The 26,626-nt window shown below is 40.0% G+C and overlaps 1 protein-coding gene across 1 annotated transcript in view; it reads right to left on the reverse strand.

The window, feature by feature from the left end:
* Window positions 1-26,626, reverse strand: part of TMEM117 (transmembrane protein 117) — a 227,358-nt gene that overhangs the window by 109,184 nt on the left and 91,548 nt on the right. Inside the window, exon 3 of the mRNA XM_050903838.1 lies at window positions 18,243-18,342. Coding sequence (XP_050759795.1) covers window positions 18,243-18,342 — 100 coding nt within the window. The remainder of the gene's footprint in view (window positions 1-18,242; window positions 18,343-26,626) is intronic.

Raw genomic sequence — 26,626 nt, forward strand, 5'->3', positions numbered from 1 at the left:
AATTAAAAAAAAACAACCTAAGAAGAAAAAGCTAATTTCTGAGGTAACAGATTATGACAGCATCATTCAATGGCTAGATTTCAGAGCTTTTAATACAAACCCCACATTACAGCTAACTTCTCAGCACCCTCCTTGTTATCCTTTCTTGTCAAATAACTGGAATTTTGTAATACTTGTTAGTAATTCGGGTTTCATTCTAGCAATACAAGGCTTCATTCTACTGAGTACCAAACAAACCTTCAATAACCTAATAGAGCAGCAGCACTTAACCTGCAACGTTGGAGTGGCATGCAGCTCTCACCATACCAGATCTTCAGCTCCCAAATCTCTATGCCTTTCCAAAGGTGAAAGAAGATGTACAGTTGACCTGACAAGAAGCCAGAGGTATGCCCTCACAGAGGAATAACAAACCAGTGTTGGCATCTGTTCTGAAGTCATTCCCAAATATCTGGCTTGGAACATCATGTGGCTGACTCAGGCCTTTCATGCTACCTCAACTCATTTAATAGCCCTCAGTCTACTAAATAGCATAAGATAACCTTGGAAATAGGTTAAATCAATATAAATAGTAGGTTAGCAAAGCATGACTAAACATTGTAGATGGTATAGGCCCAGTCTGGCTTTGGTCATGCCAATAAGAAGATGCCTGGAAATCACCACAGGATAGGAGATTCAGGAGAAATCAATGAGCAGAAGCTTTCTGTGGTCACAGGTCAGCTTAGTAATAAATAAGGTGTATTTGTTTGCCTCATATAGATTAGTACACTTTGGTATTAGTAATATTCAGTTGCCTCATAAAGATTAAGGTTGTTTTGTATTAGTAATGAAAGAACACAAAAAAAGGCTGTCTCTCAGGCGCAGTGCTGAATCTGTGCACACACACACATGCACACATGTTTTTATCTATAAACACCCAGAGACCTTCTTTGAAATGAGTCTTGGAATTTAGATAACTTAAATAACATTTCTTCTTAACAGTTTTGCTAACTTCAAGGTAAAATTTGAAGTTCTGGAGGATACAGAGTCATGCTTGTTCTCATTACTGTCCATACAATCCTTGATTTCACACTGCTGTTGTATGTGAATTCTTTGTTTTATTCGCGTTATGGTTTAATTTATTCACTGCTCCATGAGCCTCAGACTTCACATGAAGTTCTTTTAATGTTTCACCAGGAAAGCCTTGCCACTCCAGAAGTATTCCTTTACCTTCCTTAGTTCCCAAGGGATGTTTGACAGTGAACATTGCCATACTTTAACTCTGCTAGTCTGTGGGATAACTTCTGGCATTTCTGTATCCCCTGTATCCAGACACATAACTTTAATACCTTGAATGTAAACATCTAAATCTGAGTCACCCTACAATTCCTTTATTACCGGTGGAGAGAAATAAGTGGTTTTACAATGTGATCCATTTGCATCATTTCAGATGTCAACTATACTCCAGTGACTTACCAGGCCTTCTTCTCGCCATTGATTATTAAGACAGCCCAGAAAATCAGCTCATATTAAAAGGTCAAAATCTGTAGCCATCTGAATGTAAATCATACCACTTCTATGACCAAACCACCATTTGATCACACAAATCCTACCTTCATTCTCTGGGTCAAGTATTAACCCAAGCAAAACACAAATATTCCCACTTCCCACTTCTCCTATAGTGAAGACCATGTGGCAAATGGATAACTTGGGACTTTATTGCTAGGCGGTGTAAAGCCATACAGGTATAAAGCCTGTTCCTTGTCTCCTGTGGATATTCTGGAGGTCTACGAGAGATAAAAAGAAGTGTGCACAAAATGTGTCTGCAATCTGAAATATTGCAGACATTGCAATATTAGGACGTTGTTGTAATATTGCTGTATTAGGGCCTGCCTAATACAACACTTAAGTGACGTAACTTGAGCTGTACCTTGCACTAGTGCTGGACCTTTGCCAGTGGTACACTGATGTAGTCATACCTACATGATTTGTCCTCATTCTGATAATCCTTCTGACAGCGTTCTGTCCGTTATGAAGTAGATTATGTTGTCTAATAACTCTACTTAGGTTGTTTCTTTACTATCAAATTGGGGTATTGGGCAGTAAAACTAATTTTTGTGGCATCATATGATGAACCAAAAATTTAAGCAAAGATCCACCTAATTTCAAGTTAAGAGAACTGGAATATGTGCCCTGATTCTCCACAATCAGACATTAGTATAAACTCCATCACTTTGGTAGAGTTACACAAGCAGAAAAGGAACGCAAAGCAGAAGAAAAGACAGGCCAGAGGTCTCCAGAAATGGGCACAGAACAAATCTTCATAGAAAACCCCACGTATTCGGCGGTTCATACACAGCTGAAGCCAGAGAAGGGGAAGCACAGTCCAGGGCATCCACCACTTGGAAGCATCCCTTTATCTACAAACAGGTGAGGAGAAACCTTACAATATGCTTTAATCACCAGCTAGAATAAAAACCCAGAGCAACTCCTTACCTTTATGTATACCCAGTGCACATACATGCCATTTCAATTTTCCATAAAAGAAATTATTCAGTATCTTTGCAGAGACAGATACCTTTCAGACACATTGGAACGCTGCCATCAATGGAGACAGAGAAAACAACTTCACTTAAAGATTTGAGGAAAACAGTGATAGGATGAATACAAAGCTGAGAGCAGGATCTTGTCTCAGCTCCATCACCAATTCCCTACATGACCCAGACAAGCACCAAAGCATTTTCAACTGCAAGATATAAGGACTGAGAACCTGCTGCCCAAAATAAATCTTTTTGTCATCATTTACACTAATATAAAGGTCAGTGTAACTTTATTGGAAGCTGTGGGTAATGCCTGATTAATTTGGCCTCAAAAAGCTTAATCTCTTCCCTTTTCCTTTGCTTCAGTTCTCTATTGTAAAACAAGGGCATATTAGCATACCTATCTCCACGAGTTGCTATAAAGATCAATCCCTAATGTCTGCAAAATGCAAAACCTTTTTTATTACTGCCAGTGTAGGAGGCAGTGATTTCTTTTGTGATTTGGAGAAGCGTAGTACTGTAAGAAATTACAAAAATAGCTTTTTAATGGAGGTTTTAAAGGTACTTACAAAAGTTTAAGTGAAACTCGACAATCTTTCTATCTGTTTAAAAAAGTACTTCAAGTCCCCATTTCAAGTAATGTAAAATAACAATAAAAAGAGACCAAGACAAGATTAGACTCATCTTACTGAGTGCCTTTTATTAAATGAAGTTTTATAATTAATTTTAATTCAAATCCATTTAAACTTTTTAGTTTAATATCTCAGTTTATAAGAAGCAATTGTGTATTTTAAGTCTGCTGCAGTCAGCAGAATTGCACTAGTTAGACTTGGGTTTTGGCAACAAAGAGCTTTTGGAAGCCGACCTATCTGATTTTTTTCTGTAGAAACTGTGTTTGAACATGTTGAATTTTCAGTGTTTCTTGAGCACAATCACAAGTATGGATATTGAAAAACTGACCTTCTGGCTGGAGTATCGTAAGTCTAAGTTTGACATTTCCTAAGATTTCTCCATTTTAGGCTCAGCTTTACTGTCATCTTCCGTACATACAGGGTGGAGTTAGTGATTTCACTTACAAGTCAGGAATCCCCACTCAATTTGATGCACGGTTCTTAGCTGTGTGGATTAAGAGAAGACTTCTCACACCATATTACAACAAATTCATATATTATGCAGTACCACACAGGAAAAGTAATTCTGTATTTACACAAGCACTAGCTTAATTGCTCTTCTGATATATTGTATTGATCTTCAGAATGTGTGGGTTGAGTTGACCTATGGCAACACGGGATACCATTTTTAAGGTACTGTAGCTGTTGTGAGAATAACCTTCTTTTATTTTTAGGCATAATTCAACACAAAATGAATGGTATTCTGGTAACCTGGGCATTTAAACCATTTCATCCTGGCCACAGTCTAAATACATTTTCTCTACAAAACAAACAGATCAGAGATGAAATCCAGACAATAGGAAACTATCATTGATTTCAGTTATGATGATTACACTGTAGGGAATGTGAAATGAAAAGCGTAAAAAGAGAAGACATAAGTCTATACAGAAGGGAAACAGACACCAGATGCATCTGCAGCTTCTTCCAACCTCGTAATAGAGTTTCTCAACTGGACATCCATCCCTCAAAATAACGCAGTTTAAGACTGGCAATAGTCTCTTCTTTCTTAGTTTGCCAGTTTCAACCATGCTCTCCCTTGTAAAGAAGTACAGATTTTATACATCATTTTGTTAGGCAAGAGTGCTGTGATATGCTTTTTCATAATAAAACGTCCTTCTTTCCTCTTTTCCCTTTACAGAGTTTCTAATAGTTCATCCTACAGACCCTGAAGGAATTCAGAATTAAAGAAATGCTTTGCTGTATACCACTGCCATCTGCTGCTAGTCTCTCCCTGTGGATACAGGTGGTCTTATTTCACCATATATTTAATCCACTAAAGATCCTCATCTGAACTTGGTCAGTTCAATATTCCTTTCATAATACTTATCAAACAACCTCTTCCCATTCCGTTATAGAGCACATTTGCACATCTTGGCAGATTTATTGAGGTAATGGCTTCAGTTTCAGTTCCAGCAAGAAAATTCTTTTCTTCTGCCAGTCAGTGAAAAAGGTTTGTGCTTGCAATCTCATACAGAACCAGACTGTTCCAGAGAGGAAGTGTCCATCTTAGAGACTCCAACAGTTTACACATTTGCCATCTGTACTCAAAGATCTTCAGTAAGAACATGTTATTTCTAGAGTCCCACTTCTGTAGCACTTTTGACACCCACTCATTCACACCATTTCTAAGGAGTACATCTTGTCAGAATGCAGAATTGCTGCATAGCTACTTTAATTTATATGGTACTCTGACTTGAGTTTCTAAATACATGTAGCCAGGATATATCAAGATCTGCTGCATAAATGCCATCAATAAGCAAATACAGCTCTACATGAAAAAGAGCAAAGGAGAGTATGATAAAGAGGAAAAAAAATATAGGACACTGAGTCTCACTGATTTATAACTGTATGGCTAATTGAAGCTACAAAACAAATCAATTGGACAAGATTTGGGTTGCAGGAAAACATATCTTCTCCCTTACACCTTGTCTTTTGAAAAAGATGGAGCCATATCTTTCATCTACAACATTTGGAGAACAGAATAGCTCCCATTAATATTTGACATGATACTTCATGCATTTTTAAAGCATCTCAGAACACTGGAGATTTCAGAACAGATATCATCACTGTTCTGGAACTAAAAGAAACCTTATTGTCAGAATAAAAGGCACAGATAAGTCTGCAATAAAAAGGAAGCAAGAATTAGGCCTCAGTTTCGTGTTCATCACAGTCAGAAGAGTCACCTTAACTTCTAAGCACACCGCTATACCATTGTGCAGGTGGATAGTTCTTGACTTGCTAGCTCGCATGCCCCCTCTGTCTGGAATAGGCCAGTTCCTCACGCCCTACACACAGGCATACATGTAACACGGAAAACGCCATCACAGAACCGTCACTGGCTAGCGAAATCAGTGAGGCATGCTGTGCAGACACAGGCTCCCTGGGCAAGGTGCCATGGATTTTTTGACCACTTTTGCAGAATTCTCATTTGCCTGATTGTCGTGGTTTAACCCCAGCCAGCAACTGAGCACCACGCAGCCGCTTCCCCCTTCCCCCTCCCAGTGGGGTGAGGAGGAGGAAAGAGGGGGGGGGGGGAAAAGTAAAACTCGTGGGTTGAGATAAGAACAGTTTAATAACTAAAGTAAAATATAATACTAACAATAGTAATAATGAAATACAATAATAATAATAATAGTAATGAAAAGGAATATAACAAAAAGGAGGGGAGGAAGGAAAAAAAAACCAACCAAACAACAACAAAAGAAAAAAAAAAAACACCAGTGATGCACAATGCACAATGCAATTGCTCACCACCCGCTGACCGATGCCCAGTTAGCTCCCGAGCCACGATCCGCCCCCCAGTTAACTCTCCCCAGTTTATATACTGGGCATGATGTCATATGGTATGGAATATCCCTTTGGCCAGTTTGGGTCAGCTGTCTTGATGGTGTCCCCTCCCAGCTTCTTGTGCCCCTCCAGCCTTCTTGCTGGCTGGGCACGAGAAGCTGAGAAATCCTTGACTTAGTATAAACACTACTTAGCAACAACTGAAAACATCAGTGTGTTATCAACATTCTTTTCCTACTAAATCCAAAACACAGCACTATACCAGCTACTAGGAAGAAAATTAACTCTGTCCTAGCCGAAACCAGGACACCGATTAATCTACTTTTTGCATTATTCAGTTTTTAAGGGTTTTTGGAGGGCATAAGGGAGCACTATGACAATTAAGTAAGAAATAGGCTTTCTGTGTTTTAATAGTGAAATGAACTACAATGCATTAACAAACACAGAATCTTATCATGCACTAAGAGTTATCCAAGACGTCCTCACAAGAAATAGCACTGGTTTCAATTTTATAATATCAGAAAATCACACAATAAATGTCATCAAAAAAGAAAAGAGACTTCACTTCACTTTTCCAATCAGACAGAGTTCCAAATTCTCAGGAGGAATGTAGTGTGTGTCAGGGCATTCAATACACAACCTGTAGCATCTAACCAGTAAACATCTGTTTCACTTTCTTGCACCTCCTGAGCCTCCTCCATTCTGCCTGTGCTCCACTTACTTACTTCACCCCAGTGAAGAACAGATACACCTTGCTCCTACCCAGTTTACTTTTTGCCTCTGTCCCTTCCCAGGAGGAAACTTTTTCCTTGCTTTGATCACGAAAAGCTCAGCTAGGCAGCTGGAGCAAACAAGCTCTGCTTGCCCCATTGACAGTAGCTGGGGCTCTAGTTGTTGAAGGCTTCATGGAAAATGTACCCCTCCATGCTCTTTTACTTCCTGGCTTTTTCACCCTCCCAGAGTCTACGAGGGCACCGCATTAACTTTCATTGTGAGCATCTCACACTGACCAGTGCAGGATGCAGGACAACAGATAGGATGAATGAGTGGTATTCTCCAATACTGAATTCCTGAATTAATTTGAACAGTATACTTAGCTGGATTTTTTCCATGACCCTACACCCACAACTATGGGAGAATAGTGTGCATACAGATAACATGTATATGTTGTCTTTAACTTAGGCTAATTAGAAAACTAACGCTAAAAATGTATCATCTCTTCCTCTTTTCCAACAACCAGGACACTCATGGAAAATTATTTCCCTTTCTGGAGGATAACTACAGTCCTCTCTACTTACTAACATTTCTGGCCTTCTATTAAGTCCTCTTTAGAACAAGTAAATCTTGTTGGACTAAGTGTTGTCTTTATATAAACATCTGCAGCTTCTAAAGAGTAAAAATAGGTTAATAACCAGCCACATGACTATTCAAAACATTCATTTCATATGTGAACTTAAACTATTGCTACATGAGCATGGTAGTCCAAAAGAGCAGATACTTCTGAAGAGGCACACTGCTGTTCGGTACAGCTCCATTTACTTCTCTTTGCCTGCAGGACACCAAAAATAGGTATTGTTTAAATAACATCTACATCATCTGCAAACACAAGATGAAACAGTTCTAGGAGAGGTAGGAATAAGTGTGGAAAATGAATGAACACAAGGCCCACGCATCTGAAAGACTTCCAATTACCAGAAAATCTCTTTTTACCCTCAAAACCTTGTTTGTTTACTTGGACTGTGGTTGAGGCTGGGCAGTAGAGTAGCACATACAGAAACAGTGAGACTACCCAATTAACTATCACATCAATTATGGGCACCTGTATATGGCATACAGCTTTATGAAAGAGTAACAATAGCTCTTCATGGTCATTCGGCCAATGCTAGGAGCAGAGGCAACTTCCAGCTGGAATGTAGCTTGAGCTGTAATTGAAATGTGCTTCAATGATGGAAAGAAGCTCCACAGCAATCTGGTAAGAGGCAGCTTGCTGTCACCATGGTCAGTTACCACGGTCAGTCTCAGCAAGCAGGGTCTAACTTTTTGGATTTGTCAACTCTTCAAAAACATTGTGGGGATTTCTGGTGTTGTCAACTTAAAAAAAAAAAAAGAGACATCCATCTTGATGTCTCAGCCCGAAGATATGAGATGAAGGGGGGAATAACAAGTATGTTAATTTCTTTGACTGTGGTAGAAGTTGGAAACTGGAAGTGCAAAGAATTTAAGATTGTTGTCTAGAGGTATCATATCCAGGAAGAATACCCCTACTGGAGAAGAGAAACATCCATGTATACTGGTATCTCATATACTTTGCTGAAGAAGTATCCAAGAAAGATACTTCCATCAAAAGTTGCAGCAGTGAACAAGTCACAAGGCTGAAACACTGGGCCCACAGGAGACTTCAGCACCCAGTTCAAGTCACCCTGAGAGCTAGATCCTTCTAATGGAGAGGATTTTAATTAGTTCCACCAGAACACTAAGTACAGTAGGGTAGAAGAAACTCATTGCTCACCCACTAAAGATTATTGGGTCGAGACTGCTACCAGGTGAACATTTACTGACCATCTGCAGACTTTTGGCTCCAGCAGAAAACCCCACATCATCAGGACTGAGATCTGAAAATGGGGTGAAGAACTTGACTGAGAACAGAGCTGAGAACCTGGGCCGCTTTTCTGACAATGAACAGAATCTCTCTAGCTAGCATGAAACAGCTCTGTTCTTGTGGTAAGACCATTCATCATCAACCACACTGCCTGGTCCAGAAGCAGAAGATGTGACATTACTTTTTGAGATAGGGATCCAGATAGTACAGAAGTGTGTGTACAAGGTCACAAAAATGTGTGTATGAGTTCACAATCCTTAAAAAAAAAAAATTAGTGGGGGAAATGTCCCACCTACTTGAAAGAACTCCTAGAACTATTTGTGCTTGTCATGGAAAGCTGTCAGCAGCTGCTTTGGAGAAACTCTAGGATAAATTTTGGGGCCCAACTTTGGGGCTTCCAATTCTTACTCTTGAGCTCTGAGGTAGAGCTTGCTGTAGCCTTCTTCAGAAGAAAATCCTGAGGCTTTTACTGCTAGATATACCAAACACATGTTTTAAAGCCTAGAAAATGGTTATCAACAAAGATACCTGCTGTGATGATGAGCTGAAGGAACTCACTGGCTGAGAAACAGACAGGGATGAAGTAACACCTCTGGCAATGCCTGGTCAGAATTCAAATGACAAGGTAACAGGGGAATACAAAAAAAGATCAAGCCTGAAAAGGCAGATAATTATAATCTAAAGCATATGAACAGATGGCTACACCATCAATCAATGAATAAATAATAGTGCAATCTGACTTGATGGGATGATTGGATGAACTCAGATGACACCAGGCACACTCCACTTTATATAACTAAGTACCAGCCATGAAGCAGAGCAGGATGTGAGCACATCCGTGCCCTACAAAACTGAAAATACAAAATTAGCAGATCTCGTACGACTGGATGTCTGAATAGCCATTGTGTCGATGAATTTACATGTGGGTTATCACCTGGAGATAGAACCACTAGCTACAGAATGGCTCTGCAACTGGACTGGCCCTTAAGAAGAGGAAAGAAAAACAAAACAAGAAACACAGATGAATGAAAAGGGCAACTGGCATTGTGCCTGCTTCTCTGAATGGAAAGAAACATGTTGCCACCAATGATGTTATTAGTCACATTCCTGTGCAATCCTGGCAAGTGAATTTAGTAACGTGTCATCCACTTTGCTCCTTCCACTTCATGCTTCACAGTTTAATTTCATTTCCACTACTGAAGTACAGCAGAGTTGTTAGCTATACAGTATTTCAGATGCCACTGCAAATTCAATTACAGTCTTATTTTGTCATTTGATATGTCAGTGGAATAGAAACAATCAAGAAGATTGACACTGATCATAACCTGAATTGTCACACCCAATCCTTGACAGAGGCATGAGTTAGAAAAGGTGTCAGTCAGTCAAGACTCCTGACTCTCCAAACTACCTTGGAATGTGCATCAAAATGGTGGATTCTTCACTGCTTGCAAATAAACCAATATACTATGCTTTGCTGAATAGAATTTCCTGGACAGAAGAATTACTTTTTAAGACTCACATAAATTTAGGAGTGAATGTTTGTGGCTATTCTTTTAGTTAAAAAGTTACACTCAAAATCCCAGAAACTTTATTATTTTTAATGATGATGTTACATTTTCTTTCAGTGTATTTTTTATACTGGTGTCCTTCCCTGTACTAAAGAAGATTTCATTTTTTAGTCACATTAGTATTTTATTTTCTGTTTGCACTGCAATAGTTCAGTGTGCCTGCTGTTTTCAGCAACATGATAGTATTTGCAGCATCAAGGTTGCTCACTTTGTTTGAACATGCCCTAACAACACATACACACTATGTGATGAAATAAAAATAAAGAGGTAAATCAACCTAGTTTTTGCACAGTGGCAATGAACCCTTCATTCCTCTAGGATGTCAACATAGATAGTTATGTCTCAGAGCAAATGAGGACAATAATCTTCTTTCTTAATGGGCACAAGGGAAGCACTTCAAAATCATTCAATAGCTTGTTCTCCTATTCTACAAATAAATGCCTTTTTTCAGGATCACAATGGCAACAGTCAAAAGTAAGTATCTCCAAATACTGTTAAAACTCTTGCCAATAGCTTGCAAGCCATCAAAAGTGTTTTAATGGCAATAAGTAAACATCTATTCTTATTACAAAAATGAATAAGGAAGAAAGCAGACAGAGCATAATCTACAGGTACCAGGTATCTACCACAAGATAACATCAAGTGATGGGTTTATTAAAGTGTAATGCATGTGCTACATTACTTCACCCTACACTGTAAAGTATATTAGACCATTATGCTTCAAATTTATAGAGAAAGACCACACCAGCATTTACAAGGTCAAAATGAAGAGCTAAGCAAGTATACATGTGGGGCAGTTGAACACTTCTATCCCAAACTACAGCAATTAGATTTTGTCCACTGCCTGTACAGCAGGGTAGGAAAAAAAAAGGTGTTTCTCAGCAAGAAGGTCAAGAGGGGCCCAGATTCAAAGAATGACTTTAGCAGACACAGGCTCCTGTGTCCAAAATTATGATTCAAAAATTCCACCTAACCAAGAAAATAACAAGAACTTGTTAAGACCGTCGCTGTTCAGCCTAAGAGATCCATAGACTATGTAAGTTTTCAGGAAAGAGAGGTTATGTATCTATGGTTGATGTTCTCTGAAACATGTAATCCATGCACGTATTCAGAATATAGGTCTTACCACAAGCAGAGACGTTTCTGTCTTCAGGATAACATTAACAGCCATGTTCAGACGCTGTTGACCCTTCTGCTATGTGCAAGAACATACAAAACAAACTATTCCCACCTTAATTTTTGTTCACCTGCAAAATGGCACCCAGGCCATAAGTCAAAGGGGTGTTGAAGAAAAAGGACAGAGAAAATTAATGAAAATGAGGTAAAATGAACATACAAAGTTTAACTGCTAGGAAATAAGCTCACTGTCTTTTACTGATAAGCCGCATGAAGATGGCTCCATACTGTTCCACACAATCATAGCTCCTGAGCTGGGACTTTTTGTCTTTCATACAAACAGCACTTTCAGGGCCACCCAACATTGTCTGAATACCTCTTTAATGGCAGCAGGAAACACTGAGGCTGTGAAAGGAGTGCTAAGTGGCTGGCTCTGTAAATATCAGGAATGGGGATATTTCAGAACAGGATTACTGAATGAGGTCAACAAAGCACATGGATAAAGGAGATGTGGTTGAAATAGCCTAACCTGAATTTTCTAAAAGGCTTTTGAAAAATCCCTTATCAAAGGCTTCTATGGAAACTCAACAGTCAGAGCTTTAGGGAAGGTCTTTATGTTGATAAATAACTGGTTAAAAGACAGGGAACAGAAGGTAAGTAGGTTAGCCAGACAGCTCTTGCAATGGAGGGAGGTCATTAGCGGAGTTCCACAGGGATTTGTGCAGAGGATGCAGTCGTTTATCATATTCCTAAGCAACGTAGTAAAATGGGTGAGCAGCGAGGTGAGAAGGCTTTATAATGATATTAAGTTATGCACAGTAATAAGGATGATGGCTTGCTGACTGTGAAGAATTGAGAAAGGTCCTTATGGAAGTAAGTCCCTAGGCAATAAAATGGCAGATGAAATTCTTTGTAGATGAATGCAAAGTGATGCACAGGGGGGAAAACAATTCTAGGATCATTTATGAAACAATTGGCTCTCAGCTGACCATTACAACTCAGGAGCAAGATCTTGAGGTTATGATAATATAGTACCGTGAAAACAAAAACATGCTCTTAGTGCCCCATATTGTCAACACCCCCTCGCCACAAATGTTAGGAACTATTAGGAAAGGAATAGAAAATAAGGGAACATCATTATATCACTGTAAAACCCATAGTTCATTCACACCTTGAATACTGTGGGCAGTTGTGATCTCCCTATGAAGAAGGACACAGCAAAACTGAAGCAATTGCAAAGAATGGCAATAAAGATAATCAAATACATGGAACAGCTTGTGTATGAGAAACAACTTACAAGGCTAGAGATCATCAGCCTGAAGAAGGGATCAATTAGAGTAACTATGATATATGTCTACAAAATCATAAACATTAAGGAGAAAGCATACAGGGATGAAGTGTTTGTTGTCTCTTCAGTAAAGAACTAAAGGTGTCAAATTAGGTTACTAGGAAACAAGTTAAAACAAACAAAAGGAGGTGATTCCTTATACAGTGACCTCTGGAACTTGTTGCCAAATAATTCTGTGGATGCTAAAAAAAGTACTTGGGCTAAAGGTGAGATTGGGCAAGAACAGGGAAGAGACATCCATCAAGAGTTATTATATATACAAAACTGCATGCAGTTGGAGAGAGTATTAGAGGACGCTACCACATATGATTGGCTTGTTCTTACTCTCCTGGTAGGCTTCTGCTCATAGTCACAGTTAGAGGCAGGATACTAGGTTGGATGGATTTTTGGCCTGACCGGGTACAACTGTCATGTTCTCACAGATGTAGCCTGAGTTCTAACATGGTGCACATGACAGAAAGAAGTTCTGGTTTAGGAGTCTACAGATTTACTCTGTGCTTGCATTGCAGTAACCACTCACTTAAACCTGTCAGCTATTGATGTTAATAGCATCAAGGACCATGTGGACAGGCTTCATCCCTCTAGTGTTCTTTATGAATCAGCCACAGGCCCCTCTACTAGCTGCACTGTGACCAGCCATGTAAGACATGTTAGTCTCATAAAATGGGAAAATACAGAAGCCTCCTTCACCAGAGGATGAAAATAAAAAATGCCTAATAGAGAAATGTGAAGGAAAAGAACAGAACAAAATCTATTTCTTTCACAACTAGCAAAGCCAGAACACATAATGGTGTGAGATCTGTCCTCTGGAATTATAAGACTGAAAACCTGGTCCATTTGGCCAGCTAAGTACATTTCCTGGAGCTCCTTCAGCTAGTACTGAAAATCTCAGAGAACAGAAAATCCTTCTCGCAGAAGAACAGATAAGCTTTATCAAAGGGAGCAGCATTCCACCACAATTTATATGTCATGATGTGTAGGCTTGATCATCTAACGATGCGACTCTTTTGCCTGAGAAACTTCACAGAAGCCCAGGCAACTTGTGTATATGGGGGACATTATCCAGTTCCACTAATGAGGAAAGGTAGGTGTGGATTCATCACTCAGTAATAACCTTTTGAAATTCCAATACTATGTCCTGACAAGAAGTCTTAGGTAGAAGGTCTCTACCTCCATATCCATCCATCCATCCAAGTGGATAGGATGTGTCTACGTCAGTCCTGGATAATGGGTCAGTGGAACAAGTGGTGACCTGCCACCCTGCCATCCAGACTACACTGGAAGTATTACTTCCTAACTTCCTACTAATTCCTCTGCTAAGATGATGAAAGACAGAAATGGTCCTGGGAGTCTTCATGGTCCCAAGCAAGGGAAGAGTCAAACTGAAGTCAAGTAAAGGTGTCAGAAAGAACAGCCAGGAATTGTGACAATGATTCAGCTTACACTCTAAGACATCATGCCAAGTACTGTACTAAAGCTCGGTGCTGAGAGAAGTCTTGGCTTCTCCTTGTTAAAAAGAACATGCTGGTACAGATTTGGTAAATACTAGTTTGATGAATAATAAACAACCATTCCTTCAGTTTATCATTGTTTCTGATGATGTGAGCCAGCAGAGTCTCTGCTGCTCAGCGATCTCAAACGTTCTCAGTTCCCTCTAGAAATTAATGAGGGAAAAGAGAATCTCAATTAAATTACCTTTCAGAAGGAAGGTAAATGGGAATAGGATCCCTTGTCAAGAGGGTCAGCCCCCCGATACATTCATAGAGATTAGCGCCAGCCTCTGGCTGAAGTTGATTGCTTCAGCTTCTGACAATCCTAGCAAGCTAGATCTAAGGAAGAGGTAACAAACTTCTACCGTGTAGACTCTTTCACATGTATGTAGGGCTTGTAGGCAGGCATATGTCTTTAATGTAAACGCCAATGGCAGTTTGTAAGCAAGTCTCTCAATGTGATATGAGTATCATTCATAGTGCAGGGCCAATATGTAATCTTTGGAGAGCCCAAAAAGCCATCACCCAAAGTGGAGAACAACAGTTTTAACAGTCTAAAAGCCAACAGTACCTGGAAAGAAGGAGGAAAGCAGGCTGTTCCACCTCACCAGGAGGCTGTAAAGAAGAGAGGAGGCTCTGGTAGTACTCTGCCCTCTGTGTCAATGTTCAGTGCCATCCACTCCTGTAGGTATACTCTGAGCATGCCTTACCACACATGCTCAGGACTGCGTCCCTCCCAAAAACACAGCTGCAGCAGGTTGCTCATTTTTACAGAGAGGGTCAAGAGGCCACCCGACTCTAATCATCAGAGATTCTGCCCTGGAATCAGCTCCTTCCTCAGCTGGCTCACTCTCCCAGAAGGTGGCCATAATTGCTAGTTTATAGGCTTGTCTGGGTGGAATCCAACCTTTTTTCCAAAGCTATCCTACTGTGCCAAATCCTGTGGTGTTTGCCTCAAAAGCACTCTCCATGAGAACAGAATGCACATTTTATGAGAGCAGGAGAGCATGTCAAAGCAGGTGCAGAATATACTTCCCTGGCTTCAAAGAGGAAAAAGTGCAGAGACACGGTTAGTGTATTGAACCCATTCGCCTCCGCACAGACTTATTTAGAACATCTAACACTTACTACAGATTTCAGCAAAGATGATTATTAGTAGCAGAAGTTCGTGTCCAGAGGTACAAAGGAGAAGCTCCTGTGCACCCACAGCATGGCCCCATTCTCATTACACACAATGGAAAGAATATTGCTGATTTTATTAGGAATTGAGTCAGACCCTGTGACCAAACTAGTCTGAGCTAGGAAGTGCTGAGGGGGAAGGCTCACTTCTGCCTTTTAAATCCAAACCAAACAGCAATCCAAAACATATTTTCCCATTTCAATCACCTTCCTGATTTAATAAGCCTCTCCTCGCTGTACTAAGGCAATATTATTGTTTATTGATTACTCATTTTTTAAAACGGAATCCCATCTGTTCTGCTTTATTCCTGTTTATTTACAAAGTTTCCAATTAAATAGGGAATAAGATCTTAATTCCAGTATGGTTCGAATACACTGAAGTGAAGGCTACACCTGCTTTTTCGTCTTCTCCTTTGTAGTCTAAGAATGTGTGGCTTCTTTACAGAAACTTCTTAAACATTAGAAAATATAAGCACTGCTGTGAATGGGAAGATGTGCAAAGGTTCCTTTACAGGTTTGTTTTTTCTTTCCTGTTTCCAAACAGGATTGGAGAACTTCATAGAATATAATCATCTCACAAAAGACTCATGTCACTTTGGTATCAATTCCATGCTGGGCTTGACATGCAGAAAGTCAAGCAAATTCAAATATTACAAACAACATGACAATTTCTATTCATATAGAATAAGATTGCTAAAGTTAGGCTGTGTGGGAGGTTTGCACCAATGTACATGCACATGCACCAATGTACATGTCCACTCTCCTCTGTTACTAATACTTCTCTACCTGACATTGTAGCTTTTTTTGATGTTCCTAGGCTTAGCTGCCCTTAAACACTGTAATTTCCATTGACTGATTCATACACTTTGCCTAGAGATTTGCATTGCAGAAGCAATCTCACTATTCTCTTTTGATCTGAAGATCTAAACACCAATCACCACACCTCTTAATTCCCCTCGTGTGATCAAAGCATGTCCTAAAACACACTGACCCTCCAATCCCATGCCCTCTGCTCTTCCTGAAAGTTAACAGAACCAGCCTAGTTTACAAACAGCCTCCCCTTTCCAAATTGCCTCTGCACTCTCTCCCAGTCTCTCTCCCATTCTTCAGTCATAACTCCATCCACCACTGGAATCTGCTACAGCACAATCCAATTGTGCCTCTATTGATAAAAAGACTTGAGAGGGCTTTGAATACACAGAAAAGGATCAGGATTCTCATGCCTCTTGAATCCAGCTATTTCCATGCTTTATATAGTGCTGCATGTAACAGTTTTTTTCAAGGAAATGAGAAAAGAGGGACTGAAAAAATTGAACGTTACCTGATGTAGTGCAACTTGTATGTAATCTATCACTTGAGCTCTAAGTCACATATGCATGATGAACATGACCCCTCTCAATTCAGCTTAGCTTATGCATTATCTTTCCTTCCATAGTGGGATAAAGCTGTGGAAGCCCATTAAAAAAAAGGGTCAAACTAAAGGTATTCAGAAGTAGCCATGAATTTTATTACTGATTCACAAGAGATCCACATTAATTGTCAGCATCAGTCAATGCACCAATTCTGCAATGTCCTTACTGTAATGTATGTACAGATGATTTGCTCTGTACTTGCTTTTCATGGCCACCATTTCACAGAGCATAATTTGTCTCGGACAAACCACTGACACATACTGAACAATATGCTGAAAAAATCCTTGATGCTTTTTTCTTCTTCTGTCTGTTGTACAGTATGCTCCAAATATGTGGAGGATAGAAGACAAATTGACAGAAACTCAGATGACCCTTCTAAGACTATTCCTACAGTTTTATAGACTATAGTCTTAGCATCTTACAGTCATTCCTGCTTGAAACTATTCCTCTAGTGTTTTCTCCTAACACATACCACAGTCCTAAAATTTATCCACCTTGGCTTGTTTCTTTGCTTATGTCAGAGATTATTGCAGTCACTAGCTACATACAGTGCTGAGATCTTTTCCATTCACGTTTATGTGATATGTGATAAACATTCACCATCAGGCAATGCTCCCTGTGGTAATAACTTCCTCTGAAATTATGTTGATTCTTTTGAGTAAACAAACAGCGGTATCAATGAATCATTAGGAAAAAAAAATTTAGATTCATTAAAACCAATTCTGCAAGCTGAAAAATCATGGACTTCTTTCCCCAATTTAAATGAATGTCACAGACATAATTGTTAAAATTCTTACCTACGCTACTCATAAAAACCTAATCTTACTAAAAAAAAAAAAAAAAGGAATTCACTTTTTATCACTTTGTATTTAAGAAATGCTTTTCCTGAACAATAAAAATGTGCACATGCTTCATTTTGTTCCCGGTTAGCTGTCATTTTCTGGTTCTCTTTCACTCAGCTGATCTTTGGGTTGCCCATATTTCGGGAGAGAACCTTTATAACAATTATAATCCAAGTGAAAACTTTATTCTTCTAAATCCTAAATTAGAGACAAATTTAATCTGATGATAGTTTCACATCAAACAGGCTACCTTCAAATTCTGGGATGTAACTGGCTTGCTTGCTTTCTCTCATCTCCATCGCTCTTTGTCACATCTTTCAGTTATTTTTTCTTCTTTTTTAATCCTTTTCATTAGACTTGTTTATCTCTAGCTGTTACTCACTGTTTCACCAGATAGCAAGTCATGATGTTATTTCACAGCAAAGAAGGGCCACCGTGCTGTCCTCACAGAAGTCAATGGCAAAATTCCCACTCACAGCAGAAGAAATGAAATATTGCTCTGACACATTTCAACTGAAACTCTTCTGGACTCCCAGCTAAGTAAATACCCTGCCATTATGCTACTTTGCCTTTGTTAACTTTCTACTTGTCTGGGTTGAAATACTTGAATACCTCAAGAAATTGAGTTTTCTCTCTTCTCCTCTCCTCTTTCCCTTGAAACCAACAAACATATTCCTTTTCTTTTCTTTTAAAATGTAATATTACATTTCTTACCATCCATGCTGTGACAAAATCTCCCATCCAAGTCCCAACTGCAGCTACCTTCATAAAATTTTCATTCCTGATGCCCATGAAGTCTGTTATAATGTATGCACTGTGGAAACAAGAACACAGACTGTAAGCTATACACATTTGCTTAATGCAGTTATAAAGAACTTGCTTTAGTGACAAAATTTATGATTAGCTGTGAAAGATTTCCCATTTCTTTCATAATCACTTTTTCTGCTAGATCTGAGTCTTGACATATAACTGAACCAGGAGGGGTCAATTCCAATTAGAAATGGAAATGTGAATCTGATTTTACAGACCATGTCTCTTTTGAAGGTGCTAAAATAATGATAGGCAAAGGCTTTAGGATTATGTAAGGCTTCTGGAAATATAAACTATTTTACACTTTTTACCTCTTCCTTTGTACAAATCGAATTGCAACGTTCTCAGAATTGGTGACTTTGCAAAATCTTTATGAAGAAAAATGAAAATCTTTAAGTTCTCTTTCAAAAGATAATTGAGCCACTTGACTTTTCACTCTACCAGTTATACAACCACCTTTTTTTAACACAACAGTGCAAGCAAGCTTTGCAGAATTTCAGTGAGATGTTGCTGTTTCTTGATTTATACAATGTATTTTCATAGATATATTTTACTTAAATCCAAAAGAAGCATTTCCGTTCTGCTTAAATAATGCAACAGATAGATAGGATTTAAAACCTCATGCAATAATTTGACCTCTACTTTCAAGTTCATCAGATGCTATAAGGACAATTAAGAAGGTAAAGTTACTTGTGCTGGATTAAAACCTTTGTGAAAAAATCATAGCTTTTAATATACTCACATCCTTTGCTAGAAGACTTTTATAGTGTTTAAGAAGAGATGACTCTCCTCAAGAGCTAACACATTGAATAATGATAGCAATTATATTTTAACTTCCCAAGTGGTATCTTTGTTTTCAAGATACCTGTAAACATTGCTTATGTAATGTTATGCCTATTTAAGGGTGCGCACAAGTGACCTAGTTGCATGTAACAACTTCCTTGAACATTGCATTATCCATTATTCAAATCTTATCATTATTATATACCATATGTTGTAACGTCTAGGAGCTAACGGACCATTTCCCTGCAACTGGACCAGTGCAAACTGATCCCACTTTCTGGGGCAGTCCTATTAAAATCTAAATATTTTATCAGGATAGACGGAGGACTGCAGCGCGTGGAAAGGACTCACGTTGGAGAAGCTCGTGGAGGGCTGACCCCTGTGGGAGGGACCCCATGCTGGAGCAGGGGAAGCAGAGACAATGTGTGATGAACTGACTGCAACCCCCATTCCCGCCCCTCTGCGCTGCTGGGTGGGAGGAGGTAGAGGAATGGGGAGCAAAGCTGAGCCCGGGAAGAAGGGAGGGGTGGGGGGAAGGTGTGTTTTTAAGATATGGTTCTATTTCTCATCATCCTACTCTGATTTGATTGGTAACAAATTAAATTGATTTCTTTTTCCCCAAGTCGAGTCTGTTTTGCCTGTGACCATAATTGGTGAGTGATCCCTCCCCGTCCTTGTCTTGACCCACGAGCTTTTTGTTGTATTTTCTCCTCCCCATCCCGCCGGGGGGGAGGAGTGAGTGAGCAGCCGCGTGGTGCTTTGTTGTTGGCTGGGCCTAAACCACGACAAATTACCAAGTCTACATTCCTTAAGAAGGTGTCTCATTAACAAAGAAGGCACGACAACAAATGTCAGCGGTAAAGACTGGCCCCCAAAAGCAAACTGTATCTTTATCTTTTTCATCAGTGTGAAACACATACAAAAACCCCACAGTTCTCACCTTTTTTATTCCCATTTCTCATATGCGTCATACATTCTCATATGCATTATACATGATTACAGACGTACAGAAACAAAATGAACACTTGCACAACACTCCTGAAAAACGGGCCACTTGGGTAACTCCTATAGCCCCGTCGCATATAGTGGGCCTGCCACAGCCACCCATGGCAGGCTGATGTACACAAGACGGGTTATCCAAAAAGGCTGAGAGGTCACTGATCATTGCATGTAGGTATTAACAAGCAGAAAAGATATCAAACCAGACATAAGCTATTTTTTTAATGGATATTGAAATTCTCCATGTAGTCACTTGTTTTTACGAATGTTAAAAGTACTTGAAGGCTATACGCCTAAGGTACTAATAAGGTAATAAGGTCGGATGAGCTGGATACGATACTTAAATACATAGAAAGGCTCTGAAAGCATCAGATCATCCTAAAAGTCCTTTTTGTAATTTGAAACATGAAAGCCTAGTATAAGTTGTGCATCGTAGTCTATAAGTAACTAATGCTTAAATTAAATATGCAAATTGACAGACCTTCAGTTAGAGTTAAAATAGCATATTATTATAAAGAAACTCTTAAGAACATAATCTGTGCATATTTTAAGTGCATTTACTGATTAAAATATAGCTACCACTTTTTATGGAACAGGGAAAATATTTTTAGCACTGTCATTATCTTATTAGAAATAGTAATGAAATACACTGCTATTTTATTAACGATTTTATTAACTATTAGCATTACATTCTGTGTCTTTTATGCTCCCTGCAGTATTATTTTCATTTCAAAACACAAAGAGAAATTGACTTTTTAAAAATACGGATTTTTGGCTGCTAAAAATGAGAAAACTCTCCATTTTTAATTTTCAGGTTTTAGTTTAAATATAAATAAGAGTAGTTGATATTTTCAAAAAAGCCATGCTTGCCTGATGATGTTACCAGGGTATATATTTTAACAGTACCAAAAGTAAAATTAATTCTATAGTGGAAAAATCCCCACTTTTTTTCTAGCTTTAGCTAGTGATTAGAGTGGTTTTCATTAATTGGTTACTCTGCTTCCTGGCTAGGATCCATGCCTGCACCTTGCAGGAGGGCTAATAGCTGTTGCATTCCAGTTAACTGTCATGGTCAGCCCAGATCTTCTGTAGCTTGTCAAAAGGCTTCTGTTTGCTTTGCCATACTTGTATTCTAAAGCAAGGTACATTCCTATTGCAGGAATAGCACAATCTAAGAAAACACTGAGTGGAAAAACACAGCAGTTAAAGCTCATAACAGAGTAAAAAGCTCTTCAGAAGTGGACAGGAGAAGTGTAATTAAAGGCTGAGGAGCCAATACTTGTGAATGTTATAAAGGACAAGTTTGCGATTGGGATTTGGAACAAACCCACTATTAACATTTGACAGTAAAACTGGAAGCTGCAAAGCCAGGGAAATTGCTGTTTGCAGGCCAAAGCCTATGGAAGGTAGACCACAATTTTGACAGAATAGGACAAAACAGAGGAACCAAAGGACAAAAGAGACTTGAGACACATAGTTCTAAAACAGACTCCAAAAAACCCCGTCATAAGGTGCTGCCTATATCCATGTGGTTGCAAAAGATAAGTTAATAACAGTGAGTCAGTAAAAAGATGTATGAGCTCAATGTATTTGATCACTTTTCTGGAGTTAGCAGCAGAGTGTGCACAGAACAAAGAGGGAAACAACAATACTAGCCCAGAGAAATTGTTCAAAGGAAGATATCAGCATTTTTTCAAAGAAGGATGACACTTTAGCAGCTGCCAAAATGACAAACAGTCTGAAAGCAAATAGAACATGTTTAATTTTAAGTTGGATAAAGATGTACAAGCCACTGTGGTGCTATCAACATTGTTCTAGGCACTGGAATGAAAGTCATGGCTGAAACTCGGTGCTGAGATGGTGTTTTCTTGACCATCATAGGAATCTAAAACTGCGATATAGCTTGAATTTAGACACTCAAATTTAAGTGTAAGCCAGGGATCCAAACTCTCAATGGAGCCTAGTCAGAATTAGTAAATGCAGATTATAGCATGATTCGTTCTTACGCTACTGTAGACATGCTGGGTGAAGGATTTGTTTGCCTTATGTTACTGCAGGATGGCCAGCATGTCAAAACAGCATGTTCACATATCAAAAAGCATTGCTAAACCTATGTGACTAAATAATTCCAAGTGCTGTGACATATCCTGGTCTCCAAATGATAATCCAAAGAGATCTGGATCTCTCGTAAGGCCTGTGACACATCTGACAACCCAAACGCATCTGAACTGAACCCTAGGTCTCCACGAACTGCAATGAGAGCATAGACACTTTGGGGAGGTTTTTGTTGCCTTTTAATGCCATGTTAGCAACCTTGATGCATCTCAACTACACTTCAGCTGGCTCTTTATACTCTCTAGAGTATTTAAGGCACTGGGCTGGCACATAGCACATCGGGCATATTCTGTACAGAATCTGCAAGAACTGCACCCATAGAGAGTGGTAACTTAAGGCTCTTTGAAAAGGAGGGGAGGCCTAGATATCTTTTATGTTGAGTGATAAAAAGTCTGTATATGTTCTGCAGTCTGATATGTGCTTTTCTGAGGCAATTTTATTATCTGGCATTCCCCCTAAAAAGCTGATTATCTATATGGAACTCATATTCCTTGGTGCATCTGACAAAGTGAAATGCCTTGACAATGGCCAACAAGTGACAGCATGGGAGTTCACGCAGGCTGCAAAGAAGTATGTGTTTAGACGTGGCACCACCAGCTTCCATTACTCTTAATTTAGCAGAGGCAAAGAGTGTCAGAATAACTGAAAACATACATAAAAGACTGCAGATACAGTTCCTGATCCATATTTGTCACTCTAAAATGACAGAATGGCAAATGAGACACTTGGTAGCACTTTGCTCAGCTGAAAAGATATCCCTCTACTGCTAGGAACTGAAGTCAGAGCCACAGGGAACTGGAAGATGCACAGAGTCAAGAAGTCCTGCTATCCTATAAATCAGTATATCCTATTGTCATGGTTTAAGCCCAGCCGGCAACAAAGCACCACGCAGCCACTCGCTCACTCCTTCCCCCCCGTAGGATGGGGAGCAGAAAATACAGCAAAAAACTTTATGGGTCGAGACAAGGACAGGGAGGGATCACTCACCAATTATGGTCATAGGCAAAACAGACTCGATTTTGGGGAAAAATAAAACAATTTAATTTGTTAACAACCAAATCAGAGTAGGATGATGAGAAATAGAACCATATCTTAAAAACACACCTTGCCCCACTCCCCTCCCTTCTTCCCGGGCTCAGCTTTGCTCCCCATTCCTCTACCTCCTCCCCCCCAGCAGCACAGAGGGGTGGGAATAGGGGCTGCAGTCAGTTCATCACACGTTGTCTCTGCCGCTCCTTCCACAGGGGGAGGACTCCTCACACTCTTCCCCTGCTCCACCGTGGGGTCCCTCTCACGGGGGTCAGCCCTCCATGAGCTCCTCCAACGTGAGTCCTTTCCACGCACTGCAGTCCTCCACAAACTGCTCCAGCCTGGGCTTTCCCACGGAGTCACGGCCCTCTCCGGGCCCAGCCACCTGCTCCGGCGTGGGGTCCTCCATGGGCTGCAGGGGAATCTCTGCTCCACCGTGAACCTCCATGGGCTGCAGGGGGACAGCCTGCGTCTCACCACGGGCTGCAGGGGAATCTCTGCTCCAGCACACCTCCTCCCTCTCCTTCTTCACTGACCTTGGTGTCTGCATAGTTGTTTCTCTCACATCCCACTCCTCTCCTCACTGGAGCTCCTCTTCTTCTGCCATTTTCTTCTTCCTCTCCTGCTCTCTTTACTATAGCTGCTCCTCTTCTTCTTCTTCTTCTTCTTCTTTTTTTTTTTTTTCTTCTTTTTTCTTCTTCTTCTTCTTCTTCTTCTTCTTCTTCTTCTTCTTCTTCCTCTTCTTCTTCCTCCTCCTCCTCCATCTTACTCTCACACACCGGAGTCTGTTGGTTTTTTTTCCGCTCCTTAAATATGCTATCACAGAGGCGCAACCACCATCGCTGATGGGCTCAGCCTTGGCCAGAGGCAGGTCTGGATTGAGGCCAGGGAAGCTTCTAGTAGCTTCTCACAGGAGCCAGCCCTGTAGTCCCTCCCTCACTACACAAACTCAACACACCTATAAATTGGTATATCATAATGAGAATGGCATAATGCATAGCTACCTACAAACAGCACAGAGAGCACAACAACTAGTCATACAGTCCTAACCATCCCCAGTGCACACTTTAGAGGTACAGATGAAACTTTTTCTGTGACACCAGAACAGAGAGAATTAAGAGGCACTGAACCAGGGATTTTGCTTGACAAAACATCAAAGAGGTAACAGCCACAAGAGGCTCAGCAGGCTAATCTCCAAGACACAACAAAACTAGGATGCAAAACCAGTTTGGCCATAGCGAGACAGATCCATGGCACAGTGCAGAACACCTGAGACATGGATTGATGCTGTAACTGAGCGTTGCTGGTTGGTAACTTACTTATACACGTTTTTTTGATATCAGGCAACTGAACTGTGATTCTGAAAACCTCTGCTCATCAGTCTACAGGCCTGAGGGCTGCCTAACTTACTCTGGGGACTTGGCTTTTAAAGCTCCCAAGCCATATAAAGTTCGGCTGGTAGGCATGTACAGGAGCTGCTCACTCTCCACAGGAATAAGCCATTTGGCTTCTAGCTCACATCCTATATTGACTGATATCCATAAAGTGGTTATTCCTCCACTTGGTTTGCCTGTGGAGCTCCATCTGTGAAGTGTTTTGCAAGCCTGCCTATAAGACAAGGCCCATTGAAAAATGCAGCAATTGCATTTCTGTTTGTTAATGTAGAAGAGGTGTATGCATGTAACTTAAATGGTAGGGAACACATGAGATCCAATCCCTATTCCATGGGACACTGGTTCAACGCCTTTCAAAGTCAGGGAATTCTGTTTCACTGTCACTCTCAGTAAGAAAAGAAAAGGTGATGACCAACTCCTATTAGGACAGTAGTTTTTTTGTATATGGCACTCTCCAAGAGGATGAGAAATGTGTGTTTCAGCCTCCTTTAGGTGAGGGGTAACTGAAGCTGTATATTCCATGTCTTGTACAAGTATCATCTTTCACATACAAGACAGACGTTCCCTTTCCTCCACTTTTAGAGAAGTGGAATGGATGCCACTGGTCAGGATAGGAGTTTGGATTAGATCACAAGTACAGTCCTAATTAAGGTGCTTCAAACAAGTTGGGACAGGATTTAAAATATATTCCTGTCCTTAATATAGCTTCTTTATTGCAAATTGTAGGAGTTTCTTGTTCCCTGTGTGGGTTTTTGTGGATCCTATGCCAACAACCCTCAAGCACTTGATGCCCAATAGAGTCTGGACTTCTCTTTAGGGACCAGGTGGTATTCATACAGATTAACTTTTGCCTAATGACACTAGTCTACCTAGGCTGTCTCCATAATCAATGGATTTGACAGCAATTCAGATCAGGACGTTAATTTAGATGACTTTCACCTATGGCATCACTAGGGGCCAACAGCTTACTTCTAAAGGATTTGCAAAAGGTAACTCGTAATGGCAGGGCTACTGCCAAGGGATGTGAGAGTCTGCATCTCTACTGGGAAAATCTTAGGGATCTGCAAATTCAAAAATGTTAAGGACCTCCACAATGGGAGGAACGCAGCCTCGCCAGGCTAAAGGTAAACTTCGGTGAGTGCTGGCACATACTCCCAGCAAGTTTAAATGACAGGATTTGCTACACCTACTTTTTTCTTATGTAAAACCCTAAATGACATAAATAAAATCAGAGACAACCAGTGGCTGAGTTGGAAGTTGAACCCAGATTTCTCCCTCCCAGATGAGCAACTTTCTCCATCATTATGTAAGTGCTTTGATGAAAATGCTGTACTACCCCTACAGGCTCCACTACAAAGCACTTCCTATGGACAGGATAGTCTGGGAAAAAGCATAAAAGGTGCCTGACAAAAGAATTCAACAAATTGATTTTTTAAATTTATGATATCCATGAGATATCTTTTCCAAATTTCCCAGGATTTTTGCTATTCTTGTGCAATGTGTATCATCACATGTATATTCTGTTTAGTCAGAGAAAAGAAAAACAAAGGCTGCAGAGTCCATCTACCATCTTTCTGCAGCAAACAAAGATTACACTACTCAGCCAAGGACAGGTTGCCTGAAACACTTTTAATGCTATTGTGCTAACAGATGAATGCTCACCTAAACATCCATAGCCCAGTCTTACCAGCCCCTACCACACACTCACACAGACACGAGCACTGCAGCTGTTTATATGTAGCTGTTTACGCTTCCACTTAAACTCTATAACCACCGCATAAGTTGTTTTTACTGAAGTAATGAAATAAAGGGTTGCCTCTCACATGCCTGTTTGATACTACAGGAGAGGATTAAGATATTTACTTACTGCTAAGTGAATTGTTCATTGAAAATTGTTTCAGTGGACAATCAAACAAGTTAAGAGAACTACGTCACTTTTTAGCATCACTTTTAATAGGCTAGTAAAAT

This window comes from Gymnogyps californianus, chromosome 1 (genome assembly GCF_018139145.2).
Source record: "Gymnogyps californianus isolate 813 chromosome 1, ASM1813914v2, whole genome shotgun sequence".
NCBI classification, from domain to species: Eukaryota; Metazoa; Chordata; class Aves; order Accipitriformes; family Cathartidae; genus Gymnogyps; species Gymnogyps californianus.